Raw genomic sequence first — 18972 nt, forward strand, 5'->3', positions numbered from 1 at the left:
ATTATCCACTGAAATTTATTAGAGACTGAAGAGGAAACTTTCAACTAGTTGTTCTCAGCCTCCTTTAGCTGCATCTGTGTCTGCTCCTGCCTCCTTGACATCACTTTCTCACTACATGATGCCCAGCTGCCATTCCGCCAGCTCAGGTGCATATGTGCACCTCCCAGACAGTTTTAGTGGAGGTAATGGACTAAACTAAGTAAATGGACTAAACAAAGTTCAGCTGAGTTGGGCTGAAACTAGGATGGGGGCAAAAATGTCTCAGTAACTGAATTTGACAGTCTCTTTGGCAAGCACTGCTGCTACAGGACATGCAACTCTGCAAGACCCAAATCTCAGTAATCCTTTACCACGTGGGTGAAGAAGAGGAAAATGCACTTCTCACCACTAAGTTTTTACAGTGTTTCTTCTTTCCTTTTTATTTTTCTATTATTGTTTTTCCCTGGGACCTACAAAGGAGTCAGGCTGGGGAGAGACTGGAGACACTGCAGACGTCTCCCACCAGCACCCCTCTGAAAGGTGTGCACGGCAGGGTGGCTGGTGTAAGACAGATGCCTTTCAGAAAGGTGAAGACTGATCAGTGTAAATCAGTCACTACTGTTCTACGCCAGCTGTCCCTTCATACAGAAAAGCCCTGAGGGGAGTTTAAGGCAATTCCCAAGCAGCCAGAGGGAAAAAGGTATTTTTGGTGGCTGGCAGAACACATTTAGATTCTCATTCATTTCTTCTGGTGCCAAATACAAACTAGACAAGGCAATAAGGATTTCGGGTATGGTTAGAACAGAGGTAAGATTCCTATTAGATCTGGCAGGGACAGGCAGTAACAGAGGGAGGAGGAGGTAGCCTGGCCATTAAGCTTCAAAAGCTCTTTAACTCAGCCCAGGAAACTGCAGCTCTACCTAAGACCCCTGCTTGTGCAGAAGGCGCCTTTCAGGCTTTTTCCTCTCCACTGAAAGGATAATGTCAAATTTTTTTCCAAATTTTCCAAATTTTTTTTTTACTTTCTCCCACTCCATCCTGACCCACTGGCCACCAAGACAAAGTTACCGTGCTACCCACCTGAATGGAGTACAACACTTCTCCACCCAGCCCCAGGTTTGGCAGGGGGGGCTGTCAGCCCCTGAGGTTTTACACGAAGCAGATACACAGCAAGGCACTGGATGAACAGTGCATGCAGGGCTGTAAGTCGCTTAAACAGAGGAAGAGCTCATGGAAACCAGGGGAACTTCTCCAAAGTGGGACCCAGAACAGCATCACCGGCTGCCACTTCATGGTTTAGCAACCTGGGATCGCACACCAAGGGGCAAGCACAGAGGGCGACACTCTTCTAACCGCTCATATATTCCCTTTTCTAAGCCAATATTATTAAGCACTCCTGTCTTATACAAGCTCTAGTCTTACCCTGGAGAAATTATGGTAAAGATTTGTCTGTTCAGAAAAGTTCATCAAAATAAATTGAAGAAGATTATTTAAACCTGTGTGAACACTCCTCTTAATGAGCGTGACTTTATTTAGTTTGCATTCCCTCTGGAAGTGAATTAAATTAACTGGGTCCATTTGCATCTACAGTAGTTGAATAAGGTGATTTTAGCAGTGGACAACAGTTTCTATGTAGTATTTTTTTGTGGCTTAACTAATCCACCTACGGCTACTTTTCCGGGGAATCACTACTTGGACAAACCTTCAGTGTCATGACTGCAGCCAGATAATCATTATCTACATTATTTTAGAAGGGAAAATTGCAGTCTCCAAACTGTATCCAATTAGAGATGAAAACATTTTCAGGAAATACTTCCTCAAGTATGTGTTCACAGCCATTTCGACTGTGGCTGCAAAAGGCACACACTCCTAAGAGCCCCTGGAGCAGCCTTGAAGTGCTAACAGGTCAGGAACGTAGTTAACTAAGGATGCCTGCTCCACCAGCTGAGGAGGACTACAGGATGAAAGGGAAGCCACCTGTGAGAGGAGCTGAGCATCAAGCTTTTTGCTGGCATTGCAGCACTTTCAGGACCACCTCATTTATGTGCCAGATGTCATAAACATGTACCATTTGTGACAAAGAGAGAGAGCAGCAGGCTTGGGGTGGGGTGGGAACTAAAGAAAGTGAAACAAGGAAGCTAAGAGCCAGTTTCAGCTAAGAGCAGCCACAGAGTTACGGTCATGGGCATCTCTACAACCTGCTCATCAAATCCTACACAGGGCTGTGCATGCTTGTTTGCTTAAAACAGGCACAAAACCAAAAAAAGCATATCGGCACCTTCGTGACTCCAAGAAGCATGGATACAAAGGATGGGTGGTTTTTGGATGAATATGTGATTAGTACCTGTCACAAGCAGTTTAGGCTGACTTAGTCTTGTCTTGGTGGATTGGGATGGTGTAGCTGACCTCCAGAGGCATCCTTCAACCATATCATCTCCAGTTCTGCAGCTTTCAAAAGCTGTCAGTGCATCTGTCATAGCAGTGCGATGGCACTTGCTCCAGCACACTAACATGACTAAGAAGACACAAGCCTGAGCTCTAGTCCCTCATTTTATTCTGGCTTTTCTACAACCTTGCAAATTTCTCAGATACAGTAGTAAACCCCACATATGAGCAGTAGCTACGTGACGGTGCTTTCATGTACTGTTAAAGAGTCAAGAACAGAAAAGGAGCAAAGAAAAATGCCATATTCAACAACAGTTACAAAGGCAAGAACGTAATTACCCAGTATGAAATCTGGGCATGATGTCAGAGCCCCTTCACAAACTAACACGACCATCTGTGTTATGTTTCAGGCAGGCGATGCCACCCGAAGCAGGAAAATCCCCCCAGTATGTTCCACCACAGGGCGTTATAAACCTGTCCTACTAAGGTGGGGGAAGCAGAGGTTCGGTTCACCTTCAGTTCAGAGACTTGCTGATTCCTTTTTCAGCTGGCAAATACTGTGTGTTCTGCATTAAAACGATTTTCCATGCCATCTGAACAGAAGTCAGTAAGCGTAAGAGAAGAATCAGTCACCGAGCTGCACTGAGAGCCATCGGTAGTCCTTCCTGGCCTCGCCATCAGCGAGCTCACTGCAGAAAAGCCATTCCCACACTAGTAACCTCCCTCCTGCTTAACGGTTTTAAAGACTGCAGTTAGCTTTTAAAGAGCTAGAATGACATTTTAATTACACAGTCTCCCACCGCACTGCATAGCATCTTCCTTTGCAGGCACCACACAGCATCGCTTCCTTTCCTCTGTGAGATTACTAGTAACCACCTGCCTGAAAAAAAAAGCAATCCCATTCAGTTGGAAACATCTTCATTAATAATGTATTCCTTGGTCCACCCATTTGTGTAATTCTGTGCATAAATCCCCATACATTAAGCAAGAACACAGACAAAGCTGCTGTCGGGTACCTCCCAGCAAATGGAAAGAATTCATCACTCAGCAAGCATGTCTGAGCAGCTCTGTCATCTGTGGGCTGACTGGCAAACTACTGTTTTTAGAAATACTGATTTGAGTAGTCCCTTACCACAGTGCTAGCTCTAAGAATTCAGTTTCCAGTGTCTGAGGTACACAGAAATCAGTGCTAGTAACATTTAGTCTAGAGAAGGGAATAAAGGGAAGGAGCCACGGCTTTTTCTGAAGGGGAGAACGCAGCCAGGGAACTGTCTGTATTAGAAATGTTTTATGACAGATTCTTGCAAGCAATGTCATAGCCTTTTCTTTTGACTATGAAGTGAGACAGAATGTCTTATACAAGCTGCAAACGCGTTTAAGGAATAAACAGTTTGCGTAATTTGCTGCTTTAAGAGATCAATTTCTAATGTCTGGGGGGGGGGGAAAGCAACTTTCTGCATTTATATTCCTCCTCTGTTGCATCAGCACAGTCCTTTGTTTACTGTCTACAAAGATGCACTCTGATACTAGTGGAATGTGTATGTTAAATCAGTAGCGCAGCTTTAATCCTCAACTCAACTCCCCAGAAGTAAAGTTTCCCAGGAGGAGGGAGCATGGCAACTAAGCACTGCAGTGCCATAAAAGCCCAATTCGCAGTAAAAACTTTTATAGGCGTTGCATGGATGCATAAAACTTTTCATGAAGAGATGCGAAAGTTCAGCATTTCGCCTGGAAAGCCATCGAACTGCAGAAGAATCAGTCTGGCTAAAGACGACAGGGAGGAAAACCAGGGCAGGACTGAGGATGCTTTGAAACACACTTCTCTTCTGGCATCTCTGCTGCTATGCAGCAGGAGAAGCCATAAAACTTTGACCATACAGCGCACACTGGATTTGCCTGATGCTATTTGCTACAGACAGTCCAGATAACATCTTAAACACACAAACGTGATTTGTGTTCTTGATGTCTAGGGAAGAGAGCAAAAGATGCATCGCAATTGCATTAATCACTTATGATGGATATGAGGAGAAGCACACACAAACATTTTATTTGCAGAACGAAGCATGATGATACAACAAAGCGTTCTACAGCTAACATTGAAAGGAAAATCTTACTCTTCATCAGCAAGCCAAGCCTGGCACTAGGAGTGATACTGTTGGTGATGCCAAAGCTGCCCATGAATTCTTCTAAATTCACTTGTAAATGCATCACCTTTGCAGTGCAAAACTAAATGTGTCTGGCTGAAACAGTTCTCAAACTTGTCTAACCACCAAGCTTTTGAAGAAAGAAGGGCTTCCCACATCATCAAACACAAGCTGGAAACCAGAAGCTAAAGGCAGAGCTTTAAATTGTGCTCAGTCCACTGCTCCCAGTATCAGAGCAAGACCAACCCATGCTAGGTTCTGCTGCAGATCTGATCAGCAATGCCATTCCTCTACCTGCCAGCAGCGAGGCTGGCAGCTCGTCAACATCATAAAACATCAAGTACAGATTTTCTTGGGAGTGGTCCAGTCGCAGGTGCTAAAAAGCGTTTTGCCTCTTGTCTTGGCCTGACAGCCATTTTATGTGTGATCTCATTAAGTACTCGAAACCTCAAGCTTTTCTACGATAAGGTGAGAACATCTTGGAGGTCAGGAGACAAATATTAAAATTCTTGTCTCTTTCTCACACCCCCTCATAACTAGATTATCCTTTTTAATATCTTTGGGGTTGTGTTTTTTCATTCACATGAGATTTCCCCTTGGGTTTTTACCTAGCCTAAGGACTCCATAATAATGAATCAATTTAAACTCCTGGCAGGAGGAGGATACATCTCGGGTAAAGACAAAAAAGGTTTTTCTTAAAGTATCATCAATTTAAAAACAAAAAGAAGAAAGAGCATCCCCTGGATGCAAGATATCACAAGCTAGGATCGCTAGGCTAGACTTCAGAAGGAGTAAAGGAGCTAACACTGAGTGCATCCCACATCAAAACCCAGGACTCACAGGAGATGAAAAAAAGTCACTCAGCAGCTACACAGGAACCCCACCCACTTCCCAGAAGCTGTGAATTTTTGCATTCCTCACAAACACACACGTTGTCACTATCCTACCACTGCAGGCCATGAAAAAAAGCCATATAACACATCCTGAAATCTCAGAGCAGCTATAAGGCTGGGGGGAGACTGCTGCGCTCTAGCTCCGTCTGCACTGTGTTTTCTGGGTACATATTATCCTTGCAAGGTGCCATGTAAATCCTACAGTATAAAGCAGACGGCAAGATAAACCTTGCCCAAGGGTAGCAAAACTTGGAGCCCTGTCTTCCACCTCCCCAAACAAAAGCGGGTATTTTCTCTGAACCGCACCCACCTGCACAGCGAACAAAAAGAAAGAAAGAAAAAGAAAGAAAGAAAGAAAGAAAGAAAGAAAGAAAGAAAGAAAGAAAGAAAGAAAGAAAGAAAGAAAGAAAGAAAGAAAGAAAGATGAAAAAAAAAGAGGACAGGCACATTTCAAAGCACAGGTTCTCACTCAGAAGCAACCAACTTCTCTAGGGTAGACCACTTTACCACACACATGGAAGCTGCTGTCAAAATAATTTTGATTTTTTTCCTCTCGATGTTTCAGCTGCTGCTGAAGATTTTTTTCATTGTATCTTGTGCCAGGACAGAAGAAAAGGTCTTTTGGTTTGATGAGAGGATGAGAGTAATACCCACTACCAAAATGCAAAAACAAACCCAGCTATTCCCAAAAGACCGTAACTGTTCCCACTACTGAAATGGCCAAAAAAGTTAGCAAATGTTTCAGTTTTCCTAAAAGATTCCAAGGGAGCTGTGGTGCATGACTGAAAGATTAGCTAATCAAACCCAAACTGAGAGAGGGAGCGCATTTGGAGAGCTGTCTGGTGCCCAAAGTTCACATTGCAGCTGGGCAGAGTCACAGTCCTCTTCCAGCCCAGAGCTCAGCAGCACCGTAAGGATGTTTATAAATCACCTGAATGCAGTTAGTAACAAAAGACCACGTCAATAAGAGGTCCTGACTCAAACAGGTCTGTGACAGAGGACAGGGTCACGCGTGGCTCAAACCAAAGCCCCCAGCCCAGGTTGCGTGAGGTCAAGTCAACAGCCACGCTGTGGGGTTACAGCACCAAAAGCCGTCCTTCTGCCTCCTGCACCTCGATGAAACCTGCTGACATTTTGCTGAAACATCTTTGCCTCTCCAGAAGGAAACAGAATTAGCACACCCTGCCTTTTCCAGCCCATCAGATGCTCAGCAGGACAAGCCTTTTGCCAGCATTATTAGCGCACCTGGCACAGCAAGGCACCCAAATCCTCCCCCACTGAGTTTCGTATTCAACTCGCAAGTTCCAGGCCAGCCATGGGACTGCAACTGCTACCACAGGGCCAAGAAAAACGAGTTGAATGGGTCAGTTTACTGAGACAACGAACCTACCAGGAATGCAGAAAAATTAGACACATGGCCCTCGGTAAACACTGTTACGTGAGCAGTTACGGGTGTCAGGGAATGATACAGTGAAACGAAAAAAAAAATCAGGGTGGTGGAAAGGAGGGGAATGAAGCCCAGGAAGAAGATTAGGAGGTGGCAGGACCACAGGGTAATTTAGAAGATAAGACAAGCAGACATGCCTCTATAAACCTCAAGCAACACAGTCATTCCCAAGAGATACCAACAATATTCCTAATAAAGACTAATTGATATACAATACCTCAGGGATTAAATTAATTACCTCTGTTAGCAAATTACACTAGGGAAGGCAATTATCAATGCAACAGCTACTGAATGTTTCAGGTTGTCATTTTTTTCCTGACCTAAAGGCCTCAAATGGTCAATTTTTACTGAGTTCAGTCCAAGCGCGGCTCAGCCAGCCTTCAGCTGTGAGTGCTGCCGGAGCACATCTCCCCGCACGAGCAGCTCTGCTGTGTTTATGCAGAACAGGACATTAAGTGCTGCGAGGCACACGGTAAGATCACATCCTAAATAAGCATTACTCAAATTTATTTTCCAGGCAAACAAAAGTAAAAGAGCAGTATGAAACTGTTAAAAAAAAAGTGACAAACAGATCTACCTGCATTTCAGGTAGCACATTTCTCCTCCTTTGTGAATAAATGCCACTAGAAGACAATGAAAATGCAATACAGTGACTTGGTAACACTTCTGAGAATCTGTTAGTCTCAAAATCAGTCATTAGCTACATATCTCACACATGCTGCAGCTCGGTTGGAACACGCAGTACTACTTCTCCTGCTATGTGACTAGCTTCTCATCGAATGCCATTTGAATTGCATCTAAAAAGCATCTTTACGAGATGCTAGAAGATATCCAGAAGTCAATACCCTATTACAGTAAGATGTTTTTAGCTCTGCTGAAGTGACAGTTTATCTAGGGAAAGGAAAGAGACGCATTTTCATACCATTTTCCTAGAAATGGTTAAACTGAAACACCACACTTTCGAGAGCCACTGTGCAGCTGTGGATCAATCGTGTATCATTAACATGGACTGCCATGGAGGAAGGCCAACACATACACAGTTCTCAGAAGTGAAGGATGAGGAGTACTCATGTAATGTTGTTATGATGGAGGCGTATGGAAAGGGACCGAGCAACAAGGAGCTCAACATCAGGAGCCTTGAATTGGAGTGCCAAAAACAAGAGCCGTGTGCTGGGGCAGCTGCAGACAACTGTGCTATTAGAAAGCCTTTGCAGAAGGTTTGCAGTAGTATTTGGAGAGGAAAGAGAACTGAGGTTTTCAGTTGCTCTTTCAGTGAGGTTACAGACACAAGACCAAAAAAAAAAAAAAACACCCAAAAAACACACACCCAAAAAAATCTTGTATACATCTTTCCCAGTCTTCTGTTTTTGTGGTACCTTAACAGTCACCCACTCACACTGAGTTAATAAACTACAAAGCCTTAACTGTATCCTTGAACAAGGAACCTCAAAAAGTTACAATAGAACAGGTTTGGATGGGAAAACAGGAATAAATCTAACCTCAGTCCACAGGTTTGTTTGATGTTTGTATATTGCATTCTTATCCTTCACTCCTGGTCCCCCATCCCTCCCACACACCATCCCCATCCCTTTTCAACTCTGATTCAGAGCCCAACAAACTCCGTTGTGAAACTCCCTGTCCCTTTGCCCATAGCCTGACAGAAATGCCAGGGCTTTCTCAAGACCTGCTGCCCTGAGGGCAACTGGTCCACTCACATGACGGCAGTGAAGCATCTGTGACCCATACACTGCTAGTTCCCCCCGTGTGTCTGTGCAGATTTTGTGTGTTAGTTAGGTGGTCTGTTTCTTCTGGAAGGCGGAACAAACCTCTTTATCAGCTTTGTTGTGAATACAAGACAATTTATTGACAAATAGTGTGTTTCCTTCTCAGGTAAGTATTTGACAGTTTTATTGGCATTTACTTCTCACATGAATCTTGGAGTTGACTACTTCTAGAGCCCAGAAACGTATCACAACCACCACATGGAAAAGTCTAAAAAAGATACAGTGTGAATACAGAGGGGAAGGCAGACCAGTGTGCACTGAAACACATTTGTAACCCCCATCCTTCCCAAAATAACACAAGGACACAAAGCTGAAGACAAATGCAGTCATCCCCTCCCCAGTGAATCCAAACCCAGTCCTTCTGGAATTAATTGATCCCAGGTACACAAAAACCTTTAAGTGATCAAGATTTGTCATTGTAGGAGTGTCAGACATTCAGTATGCTCTGCTTCCAGCAGCAGTCTGTGGAGGTAAGTTCTCAAACAATTTCTTCTTATCCCCTCACTCAGCAGGGGATAGCTTTTGAAAGTAATGCAATAATTCACACTAATCGTTGTGTTTTGTTCCGGTTTAACATTAGTTCAAGAAGTTGGGATCATCGCCTGTACCCAGTCAGACTCACGGAGGGACCACGTACACCCGCTGCTTTCACCAGGGGTACTCAGGCTGCTCGTTTGAAAGGCAGGCCCCAGACTCCTCCAGTCAGCAGGCAGAAGCCAGAGCTGCCTTTCAAAGTCCATTGACCCCAGAATTGTTGAAAAGCAGCTCAGCTGAGAGGGAACAATCACAGCTACCTTTATTCCTGCCACTTTACCAATTCAGAAACAGTGGTGTGCCTTAATCCTTTCCTGAAGCAACGGATGAGGAGGGCTCTGCCTTTAAAGACACCAGCCTGACTAGCATCACCGCAGACCACAACATCTGGTGACAGAGAAGTCCAGGAGTGCTAGGAGCAAGGCCATTCAGACAAATAAAATCATGCATCCTCAGAGAGGGAATCCAGCAAGTTACCTTTCTCCCAAAAGGGACTGACAACCGAGAATTTCACCGTCTTTCTCAAGAGAAGCAGTGAGGCTTTTAACGGGCTCCCCGAGCCTCATAAAAGCTGGCAGAAGTCTATGCAAGAGTCACCCAGCTTGAGATTTGAATTATAAAACGTCTGATTTTTCCTTGCTTGGAAGCAACTGGGAGAAGATTAAAAGAAAACAAGCCCTCACAAAGAATAACTTGCTGAAGTACTATGGTTAAAAATGCCATGACAAGAAGGGGTTGGGGGACGCACATCCCAAACAGCCTTTCTCCTGCGAATGCTATGGATAAAGAACCATCTGGTCACGCAGTCACAGATGCATTCGTATCCACTTCTGCTCCACAAAACCCGGGCTGATGTGACTGTCGGAGTGCAGCCACTGAAAACAACTTAACCCTCTCCTCTCGATTTTATCCGGCCTTCATCCACGTTCACCCACATGAGTCTGATGGGAAAAACAGGGCTTACGTGCTTCAGTGGGGCAGAGCTGAACGCGCCACATTTCCATGGCAACAAAGGCAGCCCCAGTGAGAAAGGCCTGCTCGTAGCTGTGAGGCAATGTGCTCTGTAGGAACAGATTTTTCTATCAGCCAGAGATAGCAGCTCACGTTCATACGCAAATGTGCAAGGAATCTTGATTCTTGGCCTTGTGCAGCCCCGCTGGATTCAGCAGAGCTGTGCCAGTGGAGACCGCAGTGAGATAGAGACCGGCACTTGGGGTAAGTAGAAAGAAGTGCAACGTGGAGAGAGACGTCATCTTTGAAAACAAAGTAAGAGGACTCCTAAGATATTCTTCATCAACTAAACGCTTATCTGAAGCTGCAGTAAAGCCCAGTTTTGGCACGAAAGGGAACACAACTGCGGCACACAGATTTATGAACGCTTCACCATCTCCTCCTGCCCGTGCTTTTACCTTCAACAAGTTCACATTTATTCACGTGCTCAGCCTCTTACAAATAAACCTGCTGTGCTGGGAGGAGGGAACCAGTCTAGTGATCCTGAGCTGTAATCATCCCAAATTCTCCACCGAGGGAGTCGATCATTTACGCTGCTTCCCGTTAAGATACAGCTACCGATACTTTCCACTGTAACAATACCTTATATGCTCATCACTACCCTCAAAAATCAACTTGTAACAGATTAAGTCTTTTTGCCTTCATCACGATTTTGCCTTCCTATGTAAGAACACAGTCTCTGAATATACTGAACTGAAGAGGACAAGTCTCAGTGTATGCAGGGAAGAGCATGCACAAGGCTCTGTGGGAACCAGAGCGGCGGTGAGCAACTTCTGGCATTAGCAAACTTTTCCAAGTCAAGCAGAAAAACAGTAACAGTCCCATTTACAGTGTATGCTCTGCTGGAAATGCACAAAAAGCCATTTATATCAAGCATAAGAAAAATATGCCATGTGCAGTTTATAAAAATATCTGTAACAAGCTAAGAACAAAGCCAGAAACTGTCTGAGCAGGCTTAACTGGGCAGGGACAGGGGGAGAAGAGAATAGGGAGCAAGCAGGGGGGAATGCAATAATGATTTCAAGGGATATTTTGTGCAGGGAAGTAGTGACAGCCTGAGTATACTGGAGTTTTATTGATATGGACGAAAAAGCCCTAGAACTTTTCCTGACACTGCAATCGGTGAAACTCAAAGCAACTTCACAGCCAGGCTCGAGGCAGGTGTTGCAAGCACAAGGCTGAATTTTGTGTGATGTGATGGGTCGGTAGGCTACCGAACTCCTGGTGCTAACAAACACACAAGCATCCAGGCTGGCTGTGACAGGTTCCTGCTTGCTCAGACCCCTGCTCCTTAGATGGCTGGTGATTATCACATTGCTGTGTTTTCAGTCGCTGGCTCTGGGATCACCACGGTGCCTACTGAGCTGGTAGCGTATGACCCGCATGGCCACTTGCTTTGCTTTGTAAAGAAGAGCGGCACCTTGTATTGCTGTTGTTTATACAGATATGGTAATTAAAAATTGCACCGTAATGCATTCAGCAGTAGTTTTATTGTCCCTGTGAACTGAGCTGCTCCAGTTAAATATGATATCACAGCTAAATAATCACCTGCTTTTATACATCTTTATTTTTTGCTAGCTGCACATGAACTCTGGGCTTCCTCACCGTCGACATTTCCAGCACATCTCAGAGCAAACACCTTCCTGGTAAACCAAAAGCTTATTCAACGTTTCCTTGGAGCACGCTCCCCGACGCCTCAGCCAGCCCTGCGCCGATGTGAATTTAGCCCCTGGAGTTACACACGAGGATAGCCTCTACCTGACAGAAATCACGAGACTTTCCACATGTTTGTTTCCTGGTGACCCGGCAGCCCGCGGGACACCGTGCCACAGGTGCATGTGGTGTGGAGCTGTTGACACTAAACACAGCTGAAGGGCACTGGGGGCTGGACGGCCATGTGCCGCTACACTGGGTGTTGGAAACCCCTTGGACAGGTTTCCTAAATGTTCAGAGCCTTAGAGACACCAGCACCGAGGAAACACAGCTATAAAAAAAAAAGGGTAGAGGGTACCACCGGACAGCACAACATCCCACCGAGCAGCAGGTCGCTCGGGGCTGGGGACAGGCAGCCAAACCCACCGTCCTCGCTCTTCCAGGGCAGGTCGGGGCTGCTGAGCGCACACACGAACAAACAGGCTGGGGGGTCGCCTACCTGCTTTAGGAGGAACTTATCCTCCGCGTTGATCTTGAGGGAGACGGCCAGGTGGATGGCGGAGAGCACCACCCCGCTGATGACCGCGGCCCTCATCCGCACGGGCAGTAGCGTGTAGATGCTGTAGATGAAGAAGACGGTCCACCAGATGCCCTCCGAGGCGCTCCTGGGCCACACCAGCAGAACCCCTACCACTTGCACAGCCAGGATGACCAGGATGACGGAGTAGCACGCCAACCACATGTGGTCCTGGTGGAAGTCGTTGCGGTTGCACACCATGCACAGCACCACCATCAGCAGGATGGCCAGAGAGAGCACCACGACGTAGGATACCTCATAGCGGCCGTGCACAGCATGGAAGATCAGCATGACCACGCAGACCAGCACCAGCACGGCCATGAGCATGGTGAGGCTGCTCTGGTTGAGTCGGAAGAAGTAGCGCTGATAGAGGCGCTCCAGTTTCTCCGACTGGAACTTCTTGGACCTGAAGATCTGCAGCAGGCTGCTGCAACAGCTGCCCATGGAGAAGGCCGCCTCGGAGCCCCCCTCGTCCCCGTCGTCCTCCTCAAGCTCCTCAATCTTGGCCTTGATGCGTCTCTCCTCCAGCCCCAGCTCCACGGACCGGGGCCGTACCTCCCCCTGCTCCCCCAGCTGCCGGGGGCTGGCATTGTTGGGGGCAGCGGGGGAATCACTGCCAGGCGGGTGGCGGGACCGGTGACGTCGGCTTTCGTCACCGTGCTCCTGCCAGGCGGATTTGGACCTAAAGCTCATCATCCTGCAGCCACTCTCCCCGCGGCTCCGGCTCGCCTGGGGCTCGTAGTCTTCCTCGCTCCGCCACCTGCTCGCCATGCGGGAGGCCTTCTTGCCCGAGGACCGGTTCGGGGGTGGCGGGTAGGAGTAGCCATTGGCCCTGGCCTCTGCTTCGCCCCAGGCTGAGCGATGCTGCTCGGTGCCCGCCCAGGGCGCGGGGCCACCGAAGCCCGGGGGGCTGACGCTGTTGGACCGGGACATGCCCTGCGGGAAGGGGCAGCGGGCAGGGGGCTCCCCCACACCCAAAGGGATGACCAGCGGGGGACAAAACCCCAAAACACAACAAGGGAAAGAAAAAGATGGGGGAGGTCGATGTGAAAAGAGAGGGGTGAAAAAAAAAAAAAAAAGCCAAAAACCCCAAAGTCTCTGCAGCGTCCCCTAGAGCTGGGGCATCCCGGGGGGGGGGATCTCAGGGCAGCGCTGGCTCCATCGGCGGCCCCGCTGCTTCCACACCCGGGGGGCGACGGAGGGGACCGGGGGGGAGACGGAGGGGACCCGGGGACCCCCTGCTCAGGGCAGGGCGGCCTCAGCCGCTGCGGGGCGGCCGCGGGGGGCTCGGTGCTCGGCGGGGGAGCCGCATGGCAGCTCGCCGCGCCGCGCCGGCCCCGGGCACCCGCCGCCGGGGGCCGGGCACGGGGCGGGCGGGCGGGCGGCGGCCGCCCCGCGGGGAAGGCGGCGAGGCTCAAGCTCAGGCTCAGGCTCAGGCTCGGGTTGCCGGGGCCGCGGCGGGCGGCGGGAGCATCCCCTGCCCCTGCCCGAGGCGGCGGCTGCTGCTGTTGCTGGTGGTGGTGGTGGTGGAGGTGGTGCTGCTGCTGCTGCTGGCGGCGCCGCTCCGCCGCTGGGAGGCGAGGCGAGGCCGGAGCAGCCCCGGCGGCACGGCAGGGCGGGCGGCAGCCGCAGTGCTCATGCACATACAGCAGGCAGAGCTGGGGAGAAAAAATATTAAAAAAAAATAAAAAAAAATAAAAATATATAAAAAATAAAAATTAAAAAAAAAATAGAGGAAAATGGGAAAAATAATAATAATTAAAAATAATCAGGGAGGGGAGGGCTCGGCACGCTCGCCCGCCCGCAGCGGCACGGCCGGGACCGCGCTGGGGCCGGGGAGCGGGCTGGGGACGGGGCCGGGGACGGGCACGGCACAGCCCGGCCCGCCCGCCCCGCGCCCCTTTGTACTCCCCATTCAACCGGGCGCCGGCCGCGCCGGCCCCCGCCCCGCCCCCCGCCGGCCCCCATTGGCGCGCCCCCCGCCGCCGCTGCCTCCCATTGGGCGCCGCCGCCGGCCGGCCCGCCAATGAACGCGGGAGAAGGGAGGGGGGGGGGAAAGGGAGGCGGTTTAACCCTTTGGGTGCCGCGGGAGGGCGAGGCGCTGCCTGAGCCCTCCCCCCCCCTCAACCTCCTGACGGGGCGCTGCCTCTCGGCCTCTTCCCCCCGTCACAAACACGCGGATAAAAGGGTTTTCACCCCAAAAAAGTTGCACGCAGTTATCACGGCGATGCTCACTGATGTGGCGTGGGCCTGCCAGGTGCTGTGCCACAGGTTGCCCTCACACCTCCCTCCCTGCCAGGAGCTGTGTCAGTAACACCTTTGGGGCGCCATTTTAGGGGGTCCCCCAAAACTCCAAATAGTGGGACAGACAGCTCTGGGGTTCCCTCATCTCACCCCTGGGACCGAGTGAAGCCCTATTTAGCTTTTCCACCACAACAGCTTCTAGAAAACGCAGTCCTCGTCGGGCTGTCACTGCACCCCGAGCCCCTCCTCCAGCAAGTTTACTGCCACAGGTAAGAGAAACGGATCATTTCAGTTCTAATACATCACTCATTTTTCTATATTACATCATTTTATTTGACCTAGTGACTGTTTTGCTTATTTATGTTACAATAATCGATGTTAAAGCTGAATCCATCAAAGATGTATTTTTAAAAAATTCCTTAGCTTTCAACCTTCATCCTTGCCAGAGGGGAAAAAAGTCTTCAGACTAAAGGTTGTAACTTTAAAAACAGGTAGGTAGATATGAGGTGGTGAGTTAAAAGAAAGGTAAAGGAGCAGTCGGAGGAGAGTTTTCAAGGAACCTGTAGACTTGAGACAACAATAAGGATTCTGTATTAGAAGCAAAGAGAAGAGCTGGTTAATCGGGCACTAATGAGGACACACAGTGCTGTGACACAAAAAATGCAAGAGATTCTACACATACATTAACATGAACACCTAGAAGTAGGCATTTAAGACTTTCAGTATCTCATACATTGAAAATGCAGTATAAGAAAGCTAACTAGTACAATATTGCAATATTAAGGTACAAATTATAATAAGAGAGCTCACCTATAGCTTTTCACCCTGTTTAAAGAGATTAACAAGCACAAATATCATTACTGTGTAATGTTGAAGCAGAGAAACTTATCTAGAAAAGCTAATGTTTCACTTTGCATCCCAGCCCAGCCTTCCCAAATTCTATTCATCCAATCATAAAAGCAGGTTCTTCAATGCACACAGAGTTCACACACATTCTGATTTCAGATGTAGCCTCATAGATCAGTATACAAACATATTTTACTTTGTTATTATTACAACAGGTGCAGTAGACAAACATTAGCATTCTTCTTTTGCATTATTTACTTAGAAGGGTGAATAACATCTAGCTACTGGCCTCAGACCACACATGGCACATTTCACTTTCTGACGCCTTCGTCACTCATGCAACTGTTAAATCCAGAACTCTAAATTATCTATGCTCCCTAAATTAGGGAAGCCATTATAAAACATGATCTTGGTCCTTCCACTGACTATCTCGGCATAGTCCAAAATAGTCCTCTGAAACCCAGAGCTAATAAGAGAATCCAATACAGAGACATGAAATACTGAAATTGAACAAGTTGTCATTTATATATAAAAGGGTGGAAAATGAGACCATGTATGGAAAAGAAGTGTTCTCTGTACAAGATGACTAATGAAACTTAGTTTCAAATGTTTTTATCTTAACTGTGTACGCCCCCCTCCTCATTTATTTGGGCAAGAAATTACAGCATATTGTGGGTGGTCTGAAGATAAGCACAGACTCAAGCTGTAGGAATTTCTGAGCCCTCTACCCTTCTTCCTAATGTGGCTGGTACTGCTCGTTGACTGTACTTTGTCAGGAATAGGTAAATGGGCTGGAAAAACGAATGTTTACCTAGCCTGTTTTCATCATGAAACACAGTTTTGAATAACAATATACAAACACTATTCTGTTCAGAAATTTTTCCAAATTATACAACTGCAATGGGCAGGTGTCAGTATATTGTACAGTACTTTTAGTCTTCAGAATTCATGTAATAGGACTCCAATGACAGCTCAATATGCAAACAAGGATTAGTTTTAAACTTAGAACTGAGGAAAAAGTGAATCTCATAATTTTTAACATCAATGAGACATACATACATACATATGTATATTTACATCTTTCTATCAGGGATTTATTTCTTCAAAATCTGGCAAGCTATGGCCTGATCTGCAGTCATGTGTCACCAGGAAGCTGGAACACACTGACCCTTGAATGTTTATGTCTGCCCTGCATTTGTACACACCTGTGTTCCTAGAGCAGATTTCCATATATCCTTTGATATGATAGTGCTTTTGAAAAACAAAGCAATTATCTTCGGATTGCAGAGATTACTTGTGGTACAGCTTTGCCAGTATTGTTGATTTCTAATCCTTGCTAAATAAACTAACCCCTGATGCCTTACTTTCAATAGCCACTTTCATGCAGATGCAAAAAAGGCTTTTTCTGCTGGTTTACTTTTCTAACTTCAGAACAGTTAGAGCAACTGCTCTTTCTGTCTGGCAAGGCAATCCCAGTAAGCACATATAGTAAAATAGCGGCACGCTGTAACTAACATCATTACATCAGCATGAGGATTTAAGAATGCTACCTTCTCAAGTGAATTTGATCCTTACTATATGCTTTGATAGTATTCAGTCCTTTATACTGTATTCTGCAGTCTTTGTCCTACTGATACAACACTTTCCCATGCTATGAAGAGCAATGTAAATAGCTTTTACAAATGCATCTGTAAGTATTAGTTCCAACTACTTTTATTCAGCTAAATACGAGCATTTCTCCAATTCAGCTCTGTTGTTGTAGAAAGGCAATATTCTAATCAGAGGAAAAAACCTTCTAGAACAGTTTAAATTGCACAAAAAAGCTGAATAAGGAGACATTTAATAGCCAGTCTAGTAGTTTTCCTGAAAGTACTTTATACACAGGAACAGAGGACTAAAACAGCACCCAAACCATGCACACTATTCCCCACAATCACAACATGCAATAAACGCTTATTGCGGAATGAAAAGGACTCCATGTCATCAGCACACCACCAGAGAAGCATCTCAGCACTTTCATTTAATACTCCCCCCCCCCCCCCAGGTTGTTTTATTAAACAAAAAACAAACGTACAGGTCACCAAAGTTAAAAAAAGAGGACACAGTTGAAGTTTTCCCAGCAATGGTTTTTGGAAACTCAGCAGTAGCTCTGTATCCAGTACCTCTCCTCTTCTTCCATCTCGTACTTGTATCAAGAATGCCATCTAGCAGAGAAGCTCAGCACTCAGTATCTTTTGTTTTTATCCAGCGAGAGGCCGTTGTACTTTACCTGAAGAGACCTTTAACTCGAAAGCAAACTGATTTCTTACAAACTGATTGCTTAAAAGTGACCTTGTATTCAGCTGACTAGATGGCCCTCCACTTTCTGCATCATCCCCCAATGGCATATTTTATTTATTTTTTTTGTTAGGCATACATTTGGGATCACACAGCAGCTATGAATCTCTACTTGGAGCACCTGAACTTGCAAAGTGTGTTTTTACCATAGGCTTGCTGTGATATTTATATATTTTAACAGCGCCTAAATAACAGCTACAGATGGTTTGCAGAAGTCTGTGCAGACTGTCTGAAGCAGTGAGTCAAAAGACAGGAGAAAATGCAACTCAGTGTTCACATTTCAGCAACATAAGCCTCTGCAGACTTCCAATAATGAATTTCCCAGTACAAACATCTATAAGTCATATTAGGTATGACATCAAATTTCTTTGTACAAACTAGGCTGAATTAATTTCATCTAAAGAGCAGGAGTTTGTCATGAGACCTTAGGGTTTGTGCTTTGGCAAGTATAACTAGACACGCAAGTATTTAACCATTGTGAATTTTGCTTTTATAGGGCAGGATTGAGATAACATGCATCTACTTTAGACTAGAGAAATTAAATATGTTGACAACAACATCTTTTGTTAACATTGATAATGCCCACACATCAAAGAGAAGAACATACCTCTGAAAATACTAATCCCAAGTTTATTTGTGAAAACAAATAAAAATAAAGCCCTTTTTATTTTTTAATCAGTAAAGTACTGTTATAGAAATCAGTGACCAAGATTAGAAGCATTTTAATTTTTGTCTGAATTTTTAATTTCAACTGCTTCAGGATAGCCTTCAAAAACTACCACAGAAACTTTTAACCCTTTCTCTTACACCACAATACCAGAATTCTGACAAGTGTGGAAGAGTGTTTGTTTAGGAGACAGGAAGCAGAATTTAAAAGCCACTGGATATTGAATGCCCAGGCAGTCAGCTGGCTTGAATCAATCAGTCACTCCCAACTCTAGATGTGTTCAGTCCATTCCAAATAAAACTGAATCACACAAATTCACACCTCTGTATTTCATACCGAACACACCAGCAGAGCTCATCCCTCAGGTCTTGTTTGGAACTGCCAGTGCTTTAGGATGAGCCTTAAATGCTATTGGAAAGGCAATTTACTTAGGAACACAGAATTCTTATCCTTTTCAGACTTTTTAATGCT

The 18972-nt window shown here is 46.3% G+C and overlaps 1 protein-coding gene across 1 annotated transcript in view; it reads right to left on the bottom strand.

The window, feature by feature from the left end:
- The window catches only part of ADCY5 (adenylate cyclase 5), a 214705-nt gene extending 200411 nt beyond the window's left edge, over positions 1–14294 (bottom strand). Inside the window, exon 1 of the mRNA XM_068687512.1 lies at positions 12330–14294. Within this exon, the coding sequence (XP_068543613.1) occupies positions 12330–13340 (1011 nt within the window). The 5' untranslated portion in view covers positions 13341–14294. The remainder of the gene's footprint in view (positions 1–12329) is intronic.
- Positions 14295–18972: the final 4678 nt, after the last annotated feature.

The sequence above is a fragment of the Anas acuta genome, chromosome 6 (genome assembly GCF_963932015.1).
Source record: "Anas acuta chromosome 6, bAnaAcu1.1, whole genome shotgun sequence".
NCBI lineage: Eukaryota > Metazoa > Chordata > Aves > Anseriformes > Anatidae > Anas > Anas acuta.